This window comes from Sciurus vulgaris (assembly GCF_902686455.1).
Source record: "Sciurus vulgaris genome assembly, chromosome: 2".
Taxonomy (NCBI): Eukaryota; Metazoa; Chordata; class Mammalia; order Rodentia; family Sciuridae; genus Sciurus; species Sciurus vulgaris.
In genome coordinates, this window is record NC_136462.1 from 144,910,283 (window position 1) to 144,928,621 (window position 18,339).

The 18,339-nt window shown below is 40.9% G+C and overlaps 1 protein-coding gene across 2 annotated transcripts in view; it reads left to right on the forward strand.

Annotated features, from left to right (window-relative positions):
* AGBL1 (AGBL carboxypeptidase 1) overlaps nt 1-18,339 on the forward strand; it is a gene marked incomplete at its 5' end in the record, with an annotated part of 817,668 nt that overhangs the window by 150,278 nt on the left and 649,051 nt on the right. For both annotated transcript variants that reach the window (XM_079127372.1, XM_079127371.1), the window contains one exon: nt 8,299-8,336. In XM_079127372.1, coding sequence (XP_078983498.1) covers nt 8,299-8,336 — 38 coding nt within the window. The remainder of the gene's footprint in view (nt 1-8,298; nt 8,337-18,339) is intronic.

Consider the following 18,339-nt stretch of genomic DNA (forward strand, 5'->3'; position numbering starts at 1 on the left):
TTTCTTCACATTTCTCTCCAGATTGCCTTCTCAAAGAAGCTGACCCCAACAAAGCATTCAGAACTTGCAACCCATCCTTGCACAGCTAGGATTTCTTTCTTCTGTAGCATTTATCACATTTTAGAATGCTAATTTAATGTACTTTTCAAAAATACTATTGTCTGTTAACTATTCTTTCATCTTAACACCAGGGAATATAAACTCTTGGCAGGAATGTTTTTTCTGTTGACTCATTCTGGTGTATACTTGGTGCTCAATAAACATTTCTCAGATGAATGAATAACAACATAAAGCTCTTAGACAAGCTTCCAGTCTTTGAAAAGGGTTCAGCAAATATTTGGTGATGTTCTGTGTTTAAACACCATTAAGTGGTTGGGATAGAATAATGAGAAACAAAGTGTTTCCTGTTTTCCATAGCTTGTAGACTGGAAGAGGAAATAAACATTCATAAAATAATCACAAATGGAGTAATTATAAACTGAATTGTGCAATGAGGAGAGAGGAAATAAAAAAGATACACACTTACAGGGTGAAGTATGAGCTACAGGTAAAGGAGGAGGAGAAGATGCAGAGCAGTCAAGGCCCCAGCATTAGCAAGGACCAGGACAAGTAAAAGGAGCATTTTCCAGGGCTTAGCAAAAGGTCAGAGGGACAGAAGTATAGAAAGCAAGAGAGAGTGGTGTGAGATGAGCTTGGAGAGGGTGGCAGAGCAGTTGCCAGTTGTTAGAACATCTTGGTCCATGTTTCACACTTGAATTTTTATCCAGGAGCAAGGTAACAATGTGAGGATACCCTCATCAGATGTTCCTCTTGAGACAATCACTCTATTGCAGCCCAAAGTATAGTTTGAAGGGGACCTAGGGTGGATATGGATGGATTAGTTCTGGGGCTATAGCAATAGTTAGATGAGAGATATTTGGGTGGTTTAAATTTATTGTATTTCTCATTGTGTTTTATAATATCCTAAAATGATTCTGTAGCTAATATGCATATATTTTACTGGAAATTAATATTAAAATTTCAACCAAGGACCAATAACTCTAGAAACCACATTTTTCAGTGAAGATCAGATCCTGACATACTTGAGCTAGGGTGGTGACAACAGCAATCAAACAGAATGGACAACCTAAGAACTCTCTGGAAGTTAATTGGGGGTGTTTGTGTGAACAATGATATTGAGGAAGAGTGGGCAAGGAAGGTTGACTGACATGCTCAGCCTCTGGGAAAGCAGTTGCCCACTCTGGGGAGCAGAATGCTTTGGTGAGAAGAATGTTAGGATCCTGCTATCTGAATTTTAAAGATTGCAAGAAATTTTGGTGGTTGACTGACTATAAGGTTGTCCACCATGTGTTAGCCTTTAGTTATGAACTTTGAGTTTTCTAAATAATAGAAAATAGTGAAGGTGAGGGCATGTCCCCTTGTGTTTATGTTCTGTTCTGTGATACTCATCTTACATACATAGTTGCATAGAGACACTCCTTGTTGACGAAGTAAGCAGTCATGTTGGGGAAGCCCATATAAGCAAGGAATAGTAGGTAGCTTCTAGGAACTGCAGGTTGAATCTAGGATCTGAGAGTTGTTTTTACTGATGGGCAACTAGAAGCTAGATTCCTGAGTCCTACTCCTGCAAGGAAATGCATTTGACTGAGAGCCTGTTTGGGTCAAGAAACAGATCTTGGAAGCTGAGCCTCCAGATGAAGACTGGCCTTGTGAGACCCTTGAGCAGAGGACCTACCTAAGTCATTCTAGTCCTGCCACACATAGCTATGAGGTAATAAATGGGTGTAATTTTAAGTGCTAAGTTTATGGTAACTTATCACACAGCAGTAGATAACTAATACAGGCTAACTGAGTTATAGGATATTTGACTTTTAAAAGACAATCTGGAAATTTTGTTTCTCCAATGGATACAGGGATATAAATACATTTTCCCTAGGGACATCTCCTGACTGGCAGATGACAACTCATCGGTCACTTGCTTCCTTACTCCCCACTTACTCTACTCTCCTTGATCCAGTGATGCTGTTAGAGTTGATGTTGCATTTTAGGGAATATGGTAGGCTTTTAATGTAATTTAATTTTGGCTCTATCTCACTCTTTGCACCACCCAACCAGCTGAACCTTATTATGTCCACTTTACAAATAATGGAACTATCAGATTCAGAGAGATCAAGTAAATCTGGAATCCAAAAGCATAAAAGAGACTGCCCCAAGCTTCCAACTCAGACCCTTTTCTTCCTACTTCAGCAACTCAGCCCTGCCATTCAAATATGTCTGTGACTTGGTTCTAATAGAGTCCTCCATCCTTATCTCCATGATCACCAGTAAATGTCTAATCCCCAGAAGCTGTGCCCAATTGCCATATGGAACTCATAGTCAGACAGTGGACTCAAAGGGACAAGTTTGCTTCACTGGCCCTGTGAGGTCCTCTGACTTGTACCAGCTATCTAACCTTGAACTGGACCCATCCTTATATGAAAAATAAATAAATTGCACTGAGAGATATTTAGTTGTCTTCTAGCATTATGTTAAAAGTAGAGAAAAATTCAGAGCATTAGATTTAGAGTTAGGCAGAAGTGGACTTGCATCTTAACATGCCTCTTGATAACATATTAGATTTTGGTTGGGTTGTTTTTCCTCTGTGAAGTTTGTTTGTAGCCATTTGTAAAACGGAACTAATAATTTCATCTTATACCATTTCTGTGAAGATCAAATAATGGTGTATATATTGTATATACATACATACATATGTAACATACATATATGTGTGTGTGTGTGTGTGTGTGTGTATGAATGACACTTAGCACAGTGCTTGGCATTTATAAGCACTCCCAAAATGGTGGTGATAATCATTAAAGACTCTCTTGTAATGGCTCTTGAAATGTGCTTCAAATTGAAGAAGTAAATTGAATTGTTTTAACTCTGTGACTTTTTTAATTTTTGTAAATTCTTGACAAGAGAGCATTTAGGAATTTGCTAATGGTCTAAACATGGGAGAAGGGCCGAAGTCATCTTTGACATCTAGAATCTTGACCGGGTGGTCCTGAGTTGTGAAAATGGGTAGAATGGAGATTGTTTCACTTTGCCTTTGGCTGTTGTAATAGTTCTTTGGGGGCAAGGTGTTCTGTAACCATTTCTAAAATGGTCCATTCATTGATAGAAACCGGGAAAATTGGATGGAGAACATACTTCTACTTTTCAGCCCTCTAGGAGGTACAAACAATGTGGGAAGATAGAATTGGCTTAAACTTTAAGAATATAGTGCCCTCCCTGTACTCCTCTCTAAAGTCAGTGGACCTACAAAAACTATCAGTGCCAGATGTCCATCTGGCAAGAGAGAGTGGAGCACCCCAAAGGCACTACAGTTTGGGACTTGAAGTCATTTGCTCAACACAGTGGACTTGGTCTCTTGGAGTGGAAGTTACTGAATATTTTCTTGTTCATTTAAACTTTATCATCTTAAATCTTGCCCCTTGTAGATCTGACCATTTGTTTATAAAGCAGTTGCCTTACTTCTGATGGGCTTTATTCTTTCTTGGTGCTAAACTGGAGGAGAAGGAGAGCAGCAGACAGAATGCTCAGATGGGGGACCAGCACTACAGACTCTTATTCACTGAGTTCACCAAAAACAAAGAGCCTCTTGGACACAGTCACAAAATGTATTAGTCAGGGTTCTCTAGAGTAACAGAATCAACAGGAAGTATGATTATAAAAAGGGGATTTATTAGATTGGCCTACATGACCAGAAGCTGGATAGTCCACAATGGCCATCTGCGGCTGGAGAGCTGGAACATCAAGCAGCTGCACAGTACAAGATTCAGAAACCCCAGAACAAAAAAGATCAATAGTGCTACCCAAGTCCAAGACCCAGGCTTCTGGAAACTACCTGGAGAATCACTGACAGAGTCTGCTTGGAAGAGTGAAGAAGCAAGAATTCATTATCCTCAGATGGTCGAAGTAGCAATGAAGAACCCATTCAAGAAGAGCTGAGCCTGCATCTGCATCTGCTTCCTTATTCTTCCAACATTTATTGCATCCTATTGGGCGATGCTACACATGCTTAGGGAGGGTCTCCACTTCAGTTCACTGTCCCACATTCCAATCATTCCTAGACATGCCCTCATAGACACACCCTGAAGTCACTTTTTTTCCAGGTCTTTAAATCCTATAATTTATTTTTAAAATCAATCAAGAAAATCTTTCTCTATATTAGTTATAATTCTGATAGAAAATCATCCCCCTTGTAAGTTCCCATGTGTAAAAGTTTCTTCTTTTTTTTATTTATCTTTTAATTTTTTACAGACTGCATTTCTTAATCCAATCAAGTTGATGATTCAAATTAACCAGACACTTGTTCTTACTCTAATCTTATATGGATACTACATTCTAAACAATATGTTTAAAAATTTCTTTGCATTCTCAAGAAAGCACACATATGCATGTATGTGTAATGACATTACAGTTTCTCAGATCACAATTAAACTTTGCTACATGGGATGACTGTAATATATTTGATTCCATTTCAATTTATTTCATTTTATTATAGGAGCTAGTCATGCCTACGAAATTGATTTTACAACCCATGATTGGGTCACAATTTTCAGTTTGAAAAACACTGGGCCTAGACAACCTATTGATCTGTCATTTTTAAAACTGAACACTGCCAGTTTCCTCCTCCTTCCTGAACTGCAGATTTCCTGACCCCTGGTGCTGATACTTTCCTGGGTCAGCCCTCTATTCTGCTTTCCATTGAATTTTCCCACAGGTATCACCTACTCCCTTGGCTACAACTATTGTTGCCACTGTAGGAATTCACAAGTATCTATTCCCAAGTCTGGGTGCCCTCTTGAATTTCCTAAGAGTCCAATGGCATTTTGCATTTCCATATGATTTTCATGTGGTTGGTGATCATCATCTTGAACTTGGAATGTCCCAAGCAAAATTATTTTCTCTAAACATCACAGCTTCCTTCCTGGGTCTGTTAGTAGTTTTCTTATTCTCCCATTGACATAAGTCTAAATATTTCAGACCATCCCTGACTCTTCCTTTTTGTTTCCCTTCATAACTGACCTTTTATCAAATCTTGTTAGTTCTTTGCTAGTAACCCTCCTCTCACTTTTCCATCTTTGACATCATATCATTTTGATTAAAAAAATGATGTCTTATTATTGACAGAATTGAATCTGAACTCTCTAGAATACTAGATTTTGACCCCAAATCTTATCTCCATCATTATCCTAAAATATGTCCTTTGCTACTTTAAACATTGATACCCCAATTATGAGCTGTAAAGAAACAAATATTTTCTGATCTTTCAGGAATTGGCTTCAATTTTTGACTAATGTCATACTGACCATGTCATATGAAGTCACTGTTATATTAACATGTTATTTGGTACTTTCTCTGGAGAGTTAAAATCGGGAGTTACCTTGAAAATTCTTTTCAATAATGAAAAAGTAACAAAGACACATTGACACAATCCTCTAAACCAATTATTCTCAATCCTTAATTTTTACAAGTGCATAGGGATGATCTGTGAGAGTGTTATGGTTTACACGAAGTGCCCCCAAAAGCTTGTGTGTGACACAGCATAAGAAAGTTTAGAGGTGAAGTGACTGGATTATGAGAGCTTTAACCTAATCAGTGATTAATCCACTAATATGGCTTAACTGGGTGGTAACTATAAGCAGGTATGTTTAGAGGAGGTGGGTCTCTGCGGGTGTGCCTTTGGGGTTGATATTTTGTCTCTAGTGAGTGCTGCTATCTCTTCTTCCTGTTGCCATGCCTGGATTGCTTTCCTCTGCCAAGCCCTTTGACATTCTGCCTCATCTTGGACCCAGAGCTATGGAGTTAGTCACCTATGAACTGAGACCTCTGAAACTATGAGCCCCAAAGAAACTTTTCCTCCTCTATTATTGTCATGTCTTTTGGTCACAGTGAAGAAAAAGATAACTAAAACAGTAAGGATTCTGATTCAGCAGGTCAGGAAGGGGGCTTGAGATTTTGCATTTATACCTGGATCTCAGGAAATGTGAGGCTGCTGGTTAGAGATCCATACCTTGAGTATGGAGGCTCTAAACCTCCCTTGAACCCATCCCTTCTCTTTCCTGCCTCTCTCTGCGTTGGAGCCCTTATCACTTCCCATCCTCCTAATTGCCTGCTGCCTACCCCTCCCCCACATGTCTGTCCCTCATGAGCCTATTGTCTTGTGGATCATCACCTCATCTGTGAACTCTCCAAGATGCAAGTGCCATGCAAACCAGAACTGTCAGGTTACTAACCTTATAGACCCAGCCAGTGATCCCAGGCTGGGCTAGGTGCCTTGCTTGGAACATCCTCATTCCTTTACTGTTTTCATACTTTCATTCTTCTCTGCCAACCCTTTTGGGTGAAATTAATTTGGCTGCTCTCCTCTTTCCAAAAATACTACTTTTCTTTTTGCCTCAGCTCAAGCTAGGCCCTATGTACTGCAGCACCTGAATTTTTCACACTGTTTTAGGTTTGCAGCTCAATGGAACAATTTCTTATTGCCATATCTCTATGGGGTTGTAGGAGTGGGGCTGCAAGAGCAAAAGTTGATCAGAGGAAAACTTGGTTACAGACAATAAATGAAGCAATCCCTCAATGGAAACTGACCTTACCTTTTTTGTGGTTGCCCTGTGTTGGTCTCACTCAGCTGAGCTGTTGCCTGCTGTGGGTTTGCACTGGGGCCTGTGTGTTAGAGGTCTTTGCTGTTACAGGACTCTTTTGTAGGTTATAGGAAGCAGTGGTGTCTCATGTACTGAATTTCTATTTTTTATTTTATTTATTCATTTTCTTTTTACTGCTGGCTCTGTTGTTGAATATTAGATAACGTATTTCAAAAAGAACTGTCTTTCATTGGCTAGACAGAGGTGAGAGCAGGAGCATGGAGAGATTCTGGAGAATAGCAAGAGGGGAGGAAGCAGAGGTGGGCATGGGATTCCTGGATTTGGGGTTCCAACTCTCCTCACATGTCTGTGTAAATGTGGAAAGGCAATCTAGTTCTCTTGTTTTGTTTTCCCGATCCTTGGAGGTGGGAATAGAGCATTATCTAATAGTCCTTAAAGATAAGTTACTAGGGCCATACAGCAAACAGAATTCTCCTTCCTAAAATCATACTATATCGCCCTCAAAGTGAGTGAAGTTTTCCTCTGCCCTGTGGGCAGGTGTTTTAGTCTATTTTCTGTTGCTACTACAAAATAACTGAGACTGAGTAAGTTATAAAGTATAGAACTTTCTACTTTATATTTTATACTTACATTGGTTCATGATTCTGGAGGCTGGGAAGTCTAAGAGCATGCCCCCTGCTTCTCTCCAGCATCAGGTAAAGGCCTTCTCACTGCATCATAACATGGTGGAGGGTATCCCATGGCAAGCCACTGCAGGTGTGCCAGCTCAGGTCTCTCTTTCGCTTCTTGTAAAGACACTAATGCCATCATGGGGGTCCCATCCTCATGACCTCATCTAATCTTAATTACCTCCCAAAGAACCTCTTCAAAATACGATTAACATATGAATTTGGGAATCAGGTTTCCAACACTTGAACTTTCCAGGGATAATTTCACACCATAGCAATAGGTCTTTGTGTGTCCTTCCCAGACTTAGGGACAAATTGAAGGATCACCAAGATGTGGGCCAAAAAGGTATTTTCACTCCCTTTTGCCTCTTTTCACTACAAAGATTGTGATTCCTCCATGGAGGAAAGCAATGCATTTAGAGGAAAATCTCCCACATAACCATTTTCCATCGTAAGGAAACAGCTTCTCCTTCCAATGTGTAGATGCCTTCTTGTGTGTCCCCAGGGATATGAGTGTTTCAAGAAGTGTGCACAGCACTGCTGCATTCACTAAGACTCCTAGCCCGCTCTCTCCCAACCTATCCTCTAGAGTCCCCACATATTTCTAGGTACAGATCAGGAAACTGACAGGAACTCTGGCTGGTATGAGCAACAAAAACAAAACAAAAAACCCAAACAAGGCATGCTGTGCTGGGAAGTCGGTGGAAGGTGGTAGACAAGAGGGGGAGAGGAAGAGATTTTCAGCAGTGGAGGAGACCTCTGAGACCCATTTGCAAGATGGAGACTTCACTTTGTGCAATTTCTGTATTTATGCCTCTTTAATGGTCAGCAGTGCAATCAGTCGAATACCTGCTGCCTGGTTAATAATGGGTCCGTTAGGTGGCAGCAATGAACACCCTGGCTATCTGGGATCCATGGGCTGACAAAAAGAAACCACTGAACATTGACTTTTCACTTTTCTTTTCTTTCTTTTCCCCCAGGGCAGCCACTGAAGTTTTGGCAGCATTGCTGAAATCCAGTAAGCATTCCTTTTGAAGAGTGGTTATTTCTCTCCCCTCTGATTTTAGTGAAAGAACTCTTTGGTTCCAATGGCTCATTTTTGACTTATAATGGAAGAGAGTGGGGTCTTTGGGATAAGAGAGGTTTGAATGGCTTTTCCAGGCTCATGACTTCAGAGAGAGAAAATACCTCTCCTTGTGGACATGTCCACACATAATGTACCAAGACAATTGACCTTAAAGGTTGTATGTTCTCTTGTGACCCTGGGAACTCCCCAGATCCTCCTAGTGGGTTTTTCAACCCTTAAAGATTTTTGGAATAAAGTCCAGTTTCCTGTGGGATTGTTCAATGGTAGAATAGGTCATGGCCAGGTGGGTAGCAGATCTTTTGTTTTGCTCTCATTTCAGCTTGTGACTCTGAGTTAGGGCAGGTAAGATGGTGGGGACTGCTTGGACAATGTAGATGTTGATAACAGATCTATATTAAGAAGCTGGCTCTTTTCTCAATTACTTGAATGATTACAAAGGAAGAGCTCTGGGGGTCTGAATAATTGTGAGGATTTTTTTTTTTTTTTTATGCCTAGGTCCCTGGCCTAATTATACTGGGAATCAATTTCATATGTGAAGTGTAATAGAAGGCATGATGCACTTGGGAGTGAATAAGCCTTAACTCAATGTTTTGATCCCCCCACCTCATTTTCTTCATCTGTTTTAATTTGGCATCTTGGAAACCAGCTGCATCAATTGTGATATGTGTTTCCCTGTAGGGAGCCTGAGGGTTGTGGGTAATAGGTGAACTTTAATAAAACTTATAAATAAATAAAAATGAAAACACTCTCTGCCTCCCAACCATACAGCTCTATCACTGTAAGCACAGAGAAAGAACTGAATCACATGATGTTAGTCTGGTTTGCATCACTGTGACCAAAATGCCAGACAAGAACAAATTAGAGGAGGAAAAGCTTATTTGGGGTTCACAATTTCAGAGGTTCAGTCCATGGTCAGTTAACTCCACTGCTTCAGGCCTAGGATTAGGAACAACATCAGGGTGAAAGTGCCTGGCAGAGTAAAGCTGCTAAACTCAGATTAGGAACAACATCAGGGTGAAAGTGCCTGGCAGAGTAAAGCTGCTAAACTCAGGGTTGCTAAGGAGAAAGGGGCAGGGAAGAGGAACCAGAGACGCAATATAACCTCCAAGCGCACACCACCAGTGACCAACTTCCTCCAGTCACACCCACCTGTCTACAGGTAACCACCCAGTAGACCATTAAAATTATTAACCCATCAAGTGGATGATGAGATTTCAGTTCTCATAATTAGTCTTTTCACCTCTGAACATTGCTACGTTGCCTGACACATGAGGTGTTTGGAGGACACTTTCAGATCCAAACCATAACACTTGCATTTACAGGCTGAAGAAAAAAATGGAAGCTTGAATTGATTTGGTTTGTTGGTATTTCATATGATACACAGATATGTCCACAGTTTTATGTCCTGTGGGTAGAGTGGAGGTAGGCAGAGGAGTGCAGAGTGGGAGGTCATGATGCCCTTGATATAGGAGGGGATGGAAAAGTGGTACCTGTGAGATCTGAGGAGGAGACTGTTCATCTTTGGGCTTAACATCCTTTTTAATTGGTTCTTTTTAGTATACATGAGAGCAGAATCCATTTGGATATAATTATACAGCATGGAATCTAATTCTATTAGGATCCCATTCTTATAGATGTGCTTGAGTCTCATCATGTACCTGTTTGCTGTCACTCTCAATGTTAATGCCTGGTGTTTGATGTAGCAAGGTGAGGGAGTGTTGAATAGCAGGATGTAAAGAAAATGAGTATGGCCAGCCCAGAAGTACCACATCTGGCAAAGTATCTTTCTGCTGAGTCCTTCCAGCCCAGCCTTGGCCGTGGAAGACTTCATGTCTCATGAGAAGGGAGGCCTGAGAGATGAGTGAAGCCAGTTTACCTTCTACACACACCTTCTTCACCTCTTCAGGTTTAGAGTTGGATGTCCTGATATAAAATTTATCTACAGTGTATAAAAATCTGAAAATAATACATGCCACTTGATATATTGATGCAGAAAATGATGCCTTGGCTTAGGAGAAAACAAGAGCCAGTGCAAATATGGACTGAATCAGACTGAGACCGTTTAGCCAAGTTTCCAACACGCTGGTCATGCTCAGTGAGCCTTTAAAGTTTCTAACTTCTCTCCCTCCAGAGTTAGACCCAGATATCACTTCCTTTGAAAAAAGCCTTCCCTGATTAGCGGGACTGGGCTTGATGCACCTCCTCTGCGCTTGCATAGTTGTTCCCATCTCAGCATTGATTATGCTCTATTGAAGTTGTGGTTGTCCGTTTCTCCAAAAGACCACAATCTTTTGAGAGTCATCTTTATTGATCCTTGTTTTATGTGTACCAGCACAATAAGGAGCTCAAAGCCAATATTCACTGATTATAATTTTAAATAAATGAACGAATCATGATATTTACACATTCAAACAAGGCAGCATTGCCCACCTATACCTGAACCCAACAATGCAGGACTACAAACCCAGGATCTTAACACTTGTAGTTTTGATCTCTATTTACCTACATGAATAGACTGTTCCAGAACTGACAGCCTGCTGTCCTTCACACATAAAACAAGTTTTAGTGTCAAACTGCAAGGATGTATAGTCATTTGCTAATTCTACTGAGCTGTTCATACAGACCTTTGTCTGGGTCTTGGGTTATTTATAACATGAGAGAGTTGGATCAGAGCCTGGTGAACATTTGTTCTCCCACTAAATACCCAGTCTAAATTCATATCAGAGTTTCTTAGCTTGGTACCATTGGCATTTCGGGCTGGATAATTCTTTGTTGTTAAGGTCTGATCTGTGCATTTTGAGATATTTAGCAACATCCTTGGTCTCTGCCTACCAGGAACCAGTATCACCTCCAGATGTAACAAATAAAATTATCTTCAGACACTACCAACCATTTCCCAACCCTACTGGGAGTCGGAATTGCTTCCTTTCGAGAAGTACATTCAGGCATACATATGTGAGCTGAAGCCTAATCAAAGTGCTAAAGGATCCCTCCTTAGGTACTTTCTTAATGTCCTTCTTGCCTAATTAGTCTTAAGTTTCTCAGCATTGGCATAATTCATATAGGTTCATAAGAAGTAAGAACACCAAAAGCAGAAAATCATTACAAACATTCACAAATTACTTGGGAGCAGAACAGACTGTTGAGGATCTCGAGGTTCTAAGGACAAGGAGGGCAGATAGGTTCCATTCCAAGTGGCAACTCCAGCATGCAGGGAGAATTCTGAGATTATATTTGAGCTCACTAGGAAGGAAGGCTGCGTTTGCATTGCCATCTGTCATGGATTTCCAGAGGAGCAGTAATAGCAAACTGGAGAGTTACCCTCTTGGTTCTACTGGCCTATTCAAAATAGTGGGTGGCATGGAGGGTCTGGGTATACATAGTACAACTCCAGTAGACTGGGGTTGCTGCAGAGCACAAATGCCATGGATTTTCCAGTTGGATTTTCATGTCTACATGTTATGTATAGTTAAGACCTGGCATGGAATGTCTTTCGATTTGGATTCCAGAGTGAGTTCATGTCAGTTGAACTTAAATGCAGGAAGTCAGCTTCTGTCTAAAATTCCAAACCTCACCATCTGGCACTGATATCTGGGAATATTTATGTGAATCCTTAGTTCCTAAAGGCACACTTCTTTTAACTTCATATTTGGCCTTTATATTTGTTTGTCAGTTAATATAAAAGCCAGCTATCCCACTCCTTGGTTTATACCCAAAGGACTTAAAATCAGCATACTACAGTGATGCAGCCACCTCAATGTTTATAGCAGCTCAATTCACTGTAGCTAAACAATGGAACCAACCTAGATGCCCTACAAACAGATGAATGGGTAAAGAAAATGTGGTGCATATACACAATGGAATATTACTCAGTCTTAAAGAAGAATGAAATTATGGCATTTGCTGGTACATGGATGGAACTAGAGAATATTATGCTAAGTGAAATAAGTCAATTTCAAAAAACTGAAGCAGATGCTGATCAGGCGTAGGGAAGAATGAAGGAACTTTGGATTATGCAGAGGGGAGTGAGGAGAGGGGTTGGGTGGTGGGGATGGGAAGGATAGAAGAATGAAACAGACATTATTACCCTGTGTACTTATATGATTATACTTCTGGTGTGACTCAGCACCATGTACAGGCAGAGGAATGAGAAGTTATGCTCCATTTGTGTATAATGTGTCAAAATGCATTCTACTGTCATGTATAACCAATTAAAACAAACACAAAATAATTTAAAAAGCTGTCTATTATAGTAGATCTCTGCCTCACAAAGGTAGAATATTCACCAGTCTAAATAAAGCTAGCACAAAGTATTTACCCTGGGAGAAGTCAATGTTATAAATGCTAAGGTAGGATTGGGAATCTGAGTTCACCAAGATCCTATCAAGTTGTGTCTGGCTGGAGCCAATTCCTACTAGTAATAGAAAAAGCAAAACTGAGGAATCTGGGAGACTTGAAGTCCATCTGTCCACAGAAACAACAACAAGAAAGGAAAACAAAGTCTCTGGTTACATTAGGAAGATCTTATTATTTTGCTTCTGCTCTCTCTCCTATCAATTAATGAAAAAGCCAGGGTAGGCTAGTTGGATGGTAGGCAGAGAGAAATGAACCAAAAGATGTGTCTCATCTCTTTTCTGGGCATTAGTAGGCAAAAATAGCTTGGATGTCCTAAACCCCTTTTCCAATTGTTTCAGCAATTTGGGGCTCTACAAATTAAAAAATCATTGCTCATTTGAGAGTCCATTTTGTATCTATGTTTTGGATTAGAGTGGTCTGATTCAAATCCTGTGCCTTTCCTCTGATCAGTTCCTCTTTACTCACACATGCACAAATTCTACATTAAATTATCCTATATTGAAAATTTTGCCCCTTTGTGCTTTATTCTGTCCAAAACCACTGAGTTTTTTATTACAAAAAATTTAATAAATCCTTGATTAAGAAATAGTACTACTTCTATTGCAGGAGATTTTTTTTCTTTAGTAAATCAAAGCAACATGTTTTTGTTTCTGTCTCTCTTGCTGTCTTCCTCCATTCTGTCTCTATTGTGACCTCTCTACCTCTTTCCCGCTAATCCTCTTCTTTTTTTATGGCTCCCTCCACCTCTCCCTCTTTCTTTTTGCTTCCTAGCTTTCCTTCCACAAGCATTAAACATAAATGCATTTTTGAAAAATTGCGGCCTGGAAATGGCACTTGAAAGAGATGCGACAACGGGATCATGCCTGATTGGTACTGACTCCAGGGATGAATCTTCAAATAATGTCTTGGCTTTGACCTTGCTGCCCAGATTTAAAGGTCATTGTCTTGCAACAAGAAAACACTTTCTGGTTCAGGGCTTAAATCTTAATAAGGAAATGAGGAGTCCAGTTCAGACCACACTCCAACTAAAGAATTAGCGTTTAGAGGAGTCTGGAAGTTTGCAGAAGTAAGAGCATGGGGAGGGGGATGGAGAAAGGAAAGCGACTTAGCAAAGCAAGGAAGGTGAAGAAAGGAGGGAGGGACGGATGCAGGAGAGCTAATGGGAGGTTTGGCAGGAAGATGAGACTTCTCACAGATCTTCCTAGTTAATGCTGTGTCTGGCTGGCTCTCAGGGACAGTGGCAGTGGTGCTGCTGTGGTGTATAAAAGAAGCAAGGACCTTCTAAGCACAGAGAGATCTGATTACAAGCACACAGCCTCATGTTCTCCATGGTCATCTGCTGCGGCCTGGCAATTGTCAATGTAGAGACTACAGATGTGTTGCTCAAATGGTTGCTCTACTACAAAATGCCAAAGAAAGGGCCATTTTTGAAATGCATCAAAGTCAGGTCTTTATAGACTTTTATATTCTGGGTACTCCACGAAGTTCTTAGAATGGCCCTATGTTTAAAGATGGCTGGCACTGTGACTCCTTTGCTCTTGTGACTATAGACAAGCACCAGTGGATCAATGCCACCTTCTTTGCACCTGCATGTTCATTTCGCGATTCCATATAGCTTCAGACTGTCCACCCACCTTCAGAGGCTTTGACTTGTTTTGGTAATCATGGTGCCCCCAGGATTCTGTCCATATGGTACGTTTCCTTCTTTAGTTTCTGGATGAGGACCAGGAGCTGGACCATCAGAGCAGCAAAATACTTTGAGGTTTCCTACTATAGTGGCATTCAAACATGTTTTGTTTTTTTTTATTCTTATTTATCGTTTAACTGGTAAATAAAAATGAACACATCTTTGGTATATGATAATTTTGAAATGAGTCCACATTGCGGAATTAACTTGTGTATTTTTTGAGTAGAGGACTTGGAACCATGTCCATCCTGTTCTCATTAGTTCCTCTCAGTGGCCTGTGAGACACAATCACAGAAACACAGGGTCCTGGGAACCCTGGAAGCTATTGATCTTTCCTGCCTATCCTTATTTTCATACCAGGAAACTGAGAAGCAGAGAGAGGAAGTGACCCACTCAGAGTTCTGAGACTTTGAATGTTGCATGCCCAGTAAACACAGGCTCTTAGGTCTCAGCACAAATAACTTGTTAGATTTCTCTGAGCACCACCTAACCCCAGCTCTGCCCAGTGTTGATTTCCTACTAAATCTTCCCACAGAACCTGGCATTTATATTTCAAAGAAGTAACCATACTGTAATCAATGATCACATGTTTTGCATATATGTATGTGTGCATATTTTTCTTACTGGTTATAGCTCTACAAGGGCTGAAATCCCTACAGTATCCCCAAGCCTCACATTGGGCTGTTCCCAGAGAAGCTGCTAATCCATTAACGTTAAGTAAGGAAGGATTTCAGTTTCCTAACTTAAGCCTACATTTACTTTCACCGAGTCTTAGCAAAGAGGCCAGCCTCATTGCCGTCCCCGGAAAGAATCAAACTGAGGTGTGATTATAGACCTGATGTCTCTTCTTCCCACTATAACTTCTGGAGAAGCATGCAATATATTTTGGTGATGAGTCAAAAATTTGTTTCAAATAATATTGATAGATTTTTGCATTTGTCACACTGTGCTGGACTGCCGTGATCGACTTTGTATGAATGCAGCATAGCAAGCTACATACATCACACTATTGGTTTGAAATGACAACACAAATATCTACCATTTATCGAGTTCTTAGTATGTCAGGCACTGCATATACATTTAGCCCATCAAGGAAGCATTCTAATTCCCATTTTATAGGTGGGGGAACTGAAGTTCAGAAAGCTTAAGTGATTCACACTGTTGGTAGGCTGCAGAGCTTACCTGCTTGTCTCCAGATCCTTGGGAGCTGAGCCCTGTGCTGTACGAAGAAGAGATTAATGAGGCTAAATTTATTTAACCCAAAGAAGATATGACCAAACAGTGAAAGGAAGCTAAATAAATACTTTCTAAGCATTAGCAGGATTATTTTGGAAGGAATTATCTGTCGTTTAGGTTAGAAAAGAGCATTATACGGACCACTCCATATAACATTTGAATGGAACCCAGAGATAGATGCCCAAACACCAACATGGCTGTCTGAAGGGCCAGTGTCTGCTATGAGGTTGAGCATCAGGCAAGGATGATGAATGATGGGGTGAGAGACAGGAGGGAGCAAGAACGGGAAGGATTACAGACTCCTATTATGTCATGCCACATTCAACTTGGAGCATTCCTTTTTTTTTCCCTTGGCTCAGAGTTCAGTTCTCTCTGCCAAATATTTATGTCTCTTGCATAAGTGCATGAGAAATTTTTAAAAGTTTAAGCTAAAAAGATGCAACCTATCCTGGGTTGCCCTCTTCCCTTCCCCCTCTGACCCAGTACGTGGGATGGGCTAATCCAGGCGGAGCAGCAGACAGCAGTACATGTAGTTCCTCTTCCTGCCATATGGTGGTGCTCTTCTTTTAGTTATCTTGGTCAGGCTAGTCCAATATTTATTTTCGGTGAGTAATTTGTTTATCAGGAGGTTATTTTAATCTAATTTTGGCCATATTTGCTATTCCACACTATCTGTGCTTCCCAGAGTTAGCAGCTTGCATGTCTTGAAGGAAATTAGCTGAAGATGGTCTCAGAGGCATTTGCTCAGCCATCGTTTAAGGGAGCTGGGAGGAGGCAGGGTGAGTAGAGCCCAATGTTAGAACAACTGATAGGATTTGCCGAATTTCCAGTGATGTTAGCATGATTGAGCAGGATTCACAGAGGGCTGGGACCATCCAGAGCAGCTTTGTGAGAGCCACTTCTGGTTAATAGCAGCAAAATTGTAGTTAAGTTTTCCCATCTTCTTCTTACTCTGTGACAGCCTGTTCTCTTCTTGCTTAGTCTTATAATTTAAGGGCAATGCCCTTCTGCCTATCCAACCTCTGGGCATCCCTCATCCCATTTGATGGTATTTTCATGACCTGCTACTACCTGCCCTCAGAGAGGCAGGAAGGAGGGTGGGGAGTGGGAAGAGAATTACTGTTTACTAGGGTACCTGCCATGGATAATGAGTATAACTATTAATTATGAAGCATCAGCACTTGCCAGGCACTTTTCACACAGTATTTCATTGAATTTTCATTATCCCCATTTATGTGATAATTGTGTTATTATCCCCATTTTACATACCAGGAAGATGTTAGGGGAGGCTAATGACTTGCTGAGATTCCACGAATAGTAAGCAGAGGGCTGAAGTTTGAACTCATTTGTGATCAACTCCAAAGCAGAAAATCTTCCTGTTTCACAGATTATTCCACTCTCCACATGGAATTAGTAAACATGGGCTCTGGGTTCAGCACTGGTTGACTATATGACTTTAGAACTTTGCCATTGCACTTGACGTCAGTTTGGCTTGCCATGAATGGGAGGTTTACACTATATGAGAAGCATGAGAATTCTTTAATAGCAGAACTTTCTTTTTTACAAAGATGGAATCCTATGTGGAAATGACACATATAGGAAGTAGATACAATAGGAAGAGAGGCAGACGACCCCAATTAATGACAGCTTTTCCTTTCCCCAGCCGCCTTCCCCTTTCTCTAGTTCTTGACAGATACTGAGAAACTTCTAGGGAAGCTCCTAAGGGACTGGAAGAAATCAAGTTTGAAAATTTCTGAAATGAATATTCTCAAGGGATCCTTTTAGAGCATGGTCTGTTGTTTAGGATTACAATTTAAAGATAGGTTGACACCTCCTTTGGGGGGCTTGAAAAGTATGCTGTATTTTACTATATAGCATTGCTACGAAAGAGCAAGTCAAGGTTGGCCCAGAGAAATATCCAGAATGTTGTGTTCATCCTCATGCACTAGTTGAGCAATTTTTGGGTTTCTGGGGACTAATGGGCCCAATTAAACAGTCGAACTGAACTTACTCATACAAAGAGGGTCAGATTTCAACTGGGAACATACAGGTTGGTTGGTGATAATAGGATGGTGAAGCACTTTTCCAAGGTGCTCAAGGTATCCAGAGGAGCCCACACTGAGGTTAACAGAGCTGTGGGTGGTGGTGTTGAGTTTTTCCTGTTTAACAGTAAGCACATTGTTGTCATGAAGTTGTAACCAATGGTGGACTTTTTACCCACGCAGGATGCTTTCTTTCAAGCAAGTGATCCTGTTAGGACCCGTGTCTCCCTCAAAGGCTTTTTCTCTGGCCTGGTTACGAGCCTATCAGTTTGGTGCTCCTTTTATAGCAGGTCCAAAGTGTCCAAGGAGATTCAGGGTCATGCATGAAGGTTTGCTATCAGCTTAGACCCCTTCTCTCCACAGGCCAAGACATGATGGACAACACTGTAGCACAGCAGTCACCTTGCAGCCTCTCATGAGATGGTGTGGGGTCAAGTTGTGGCCAAGGACCAAGTGGTCCCCTCCAAAGATAATCAGTAGCATCTCAAGAAGCTGACATACACAGAGCGGGAGAGTTGTGTTGATCTATGGAGATCAACCCTTACTTGATTATTGCCACCACTCAGAAAATCCTGGAAAATTTAGGAGCTGATAATATGAGGGTGTAAAGCCT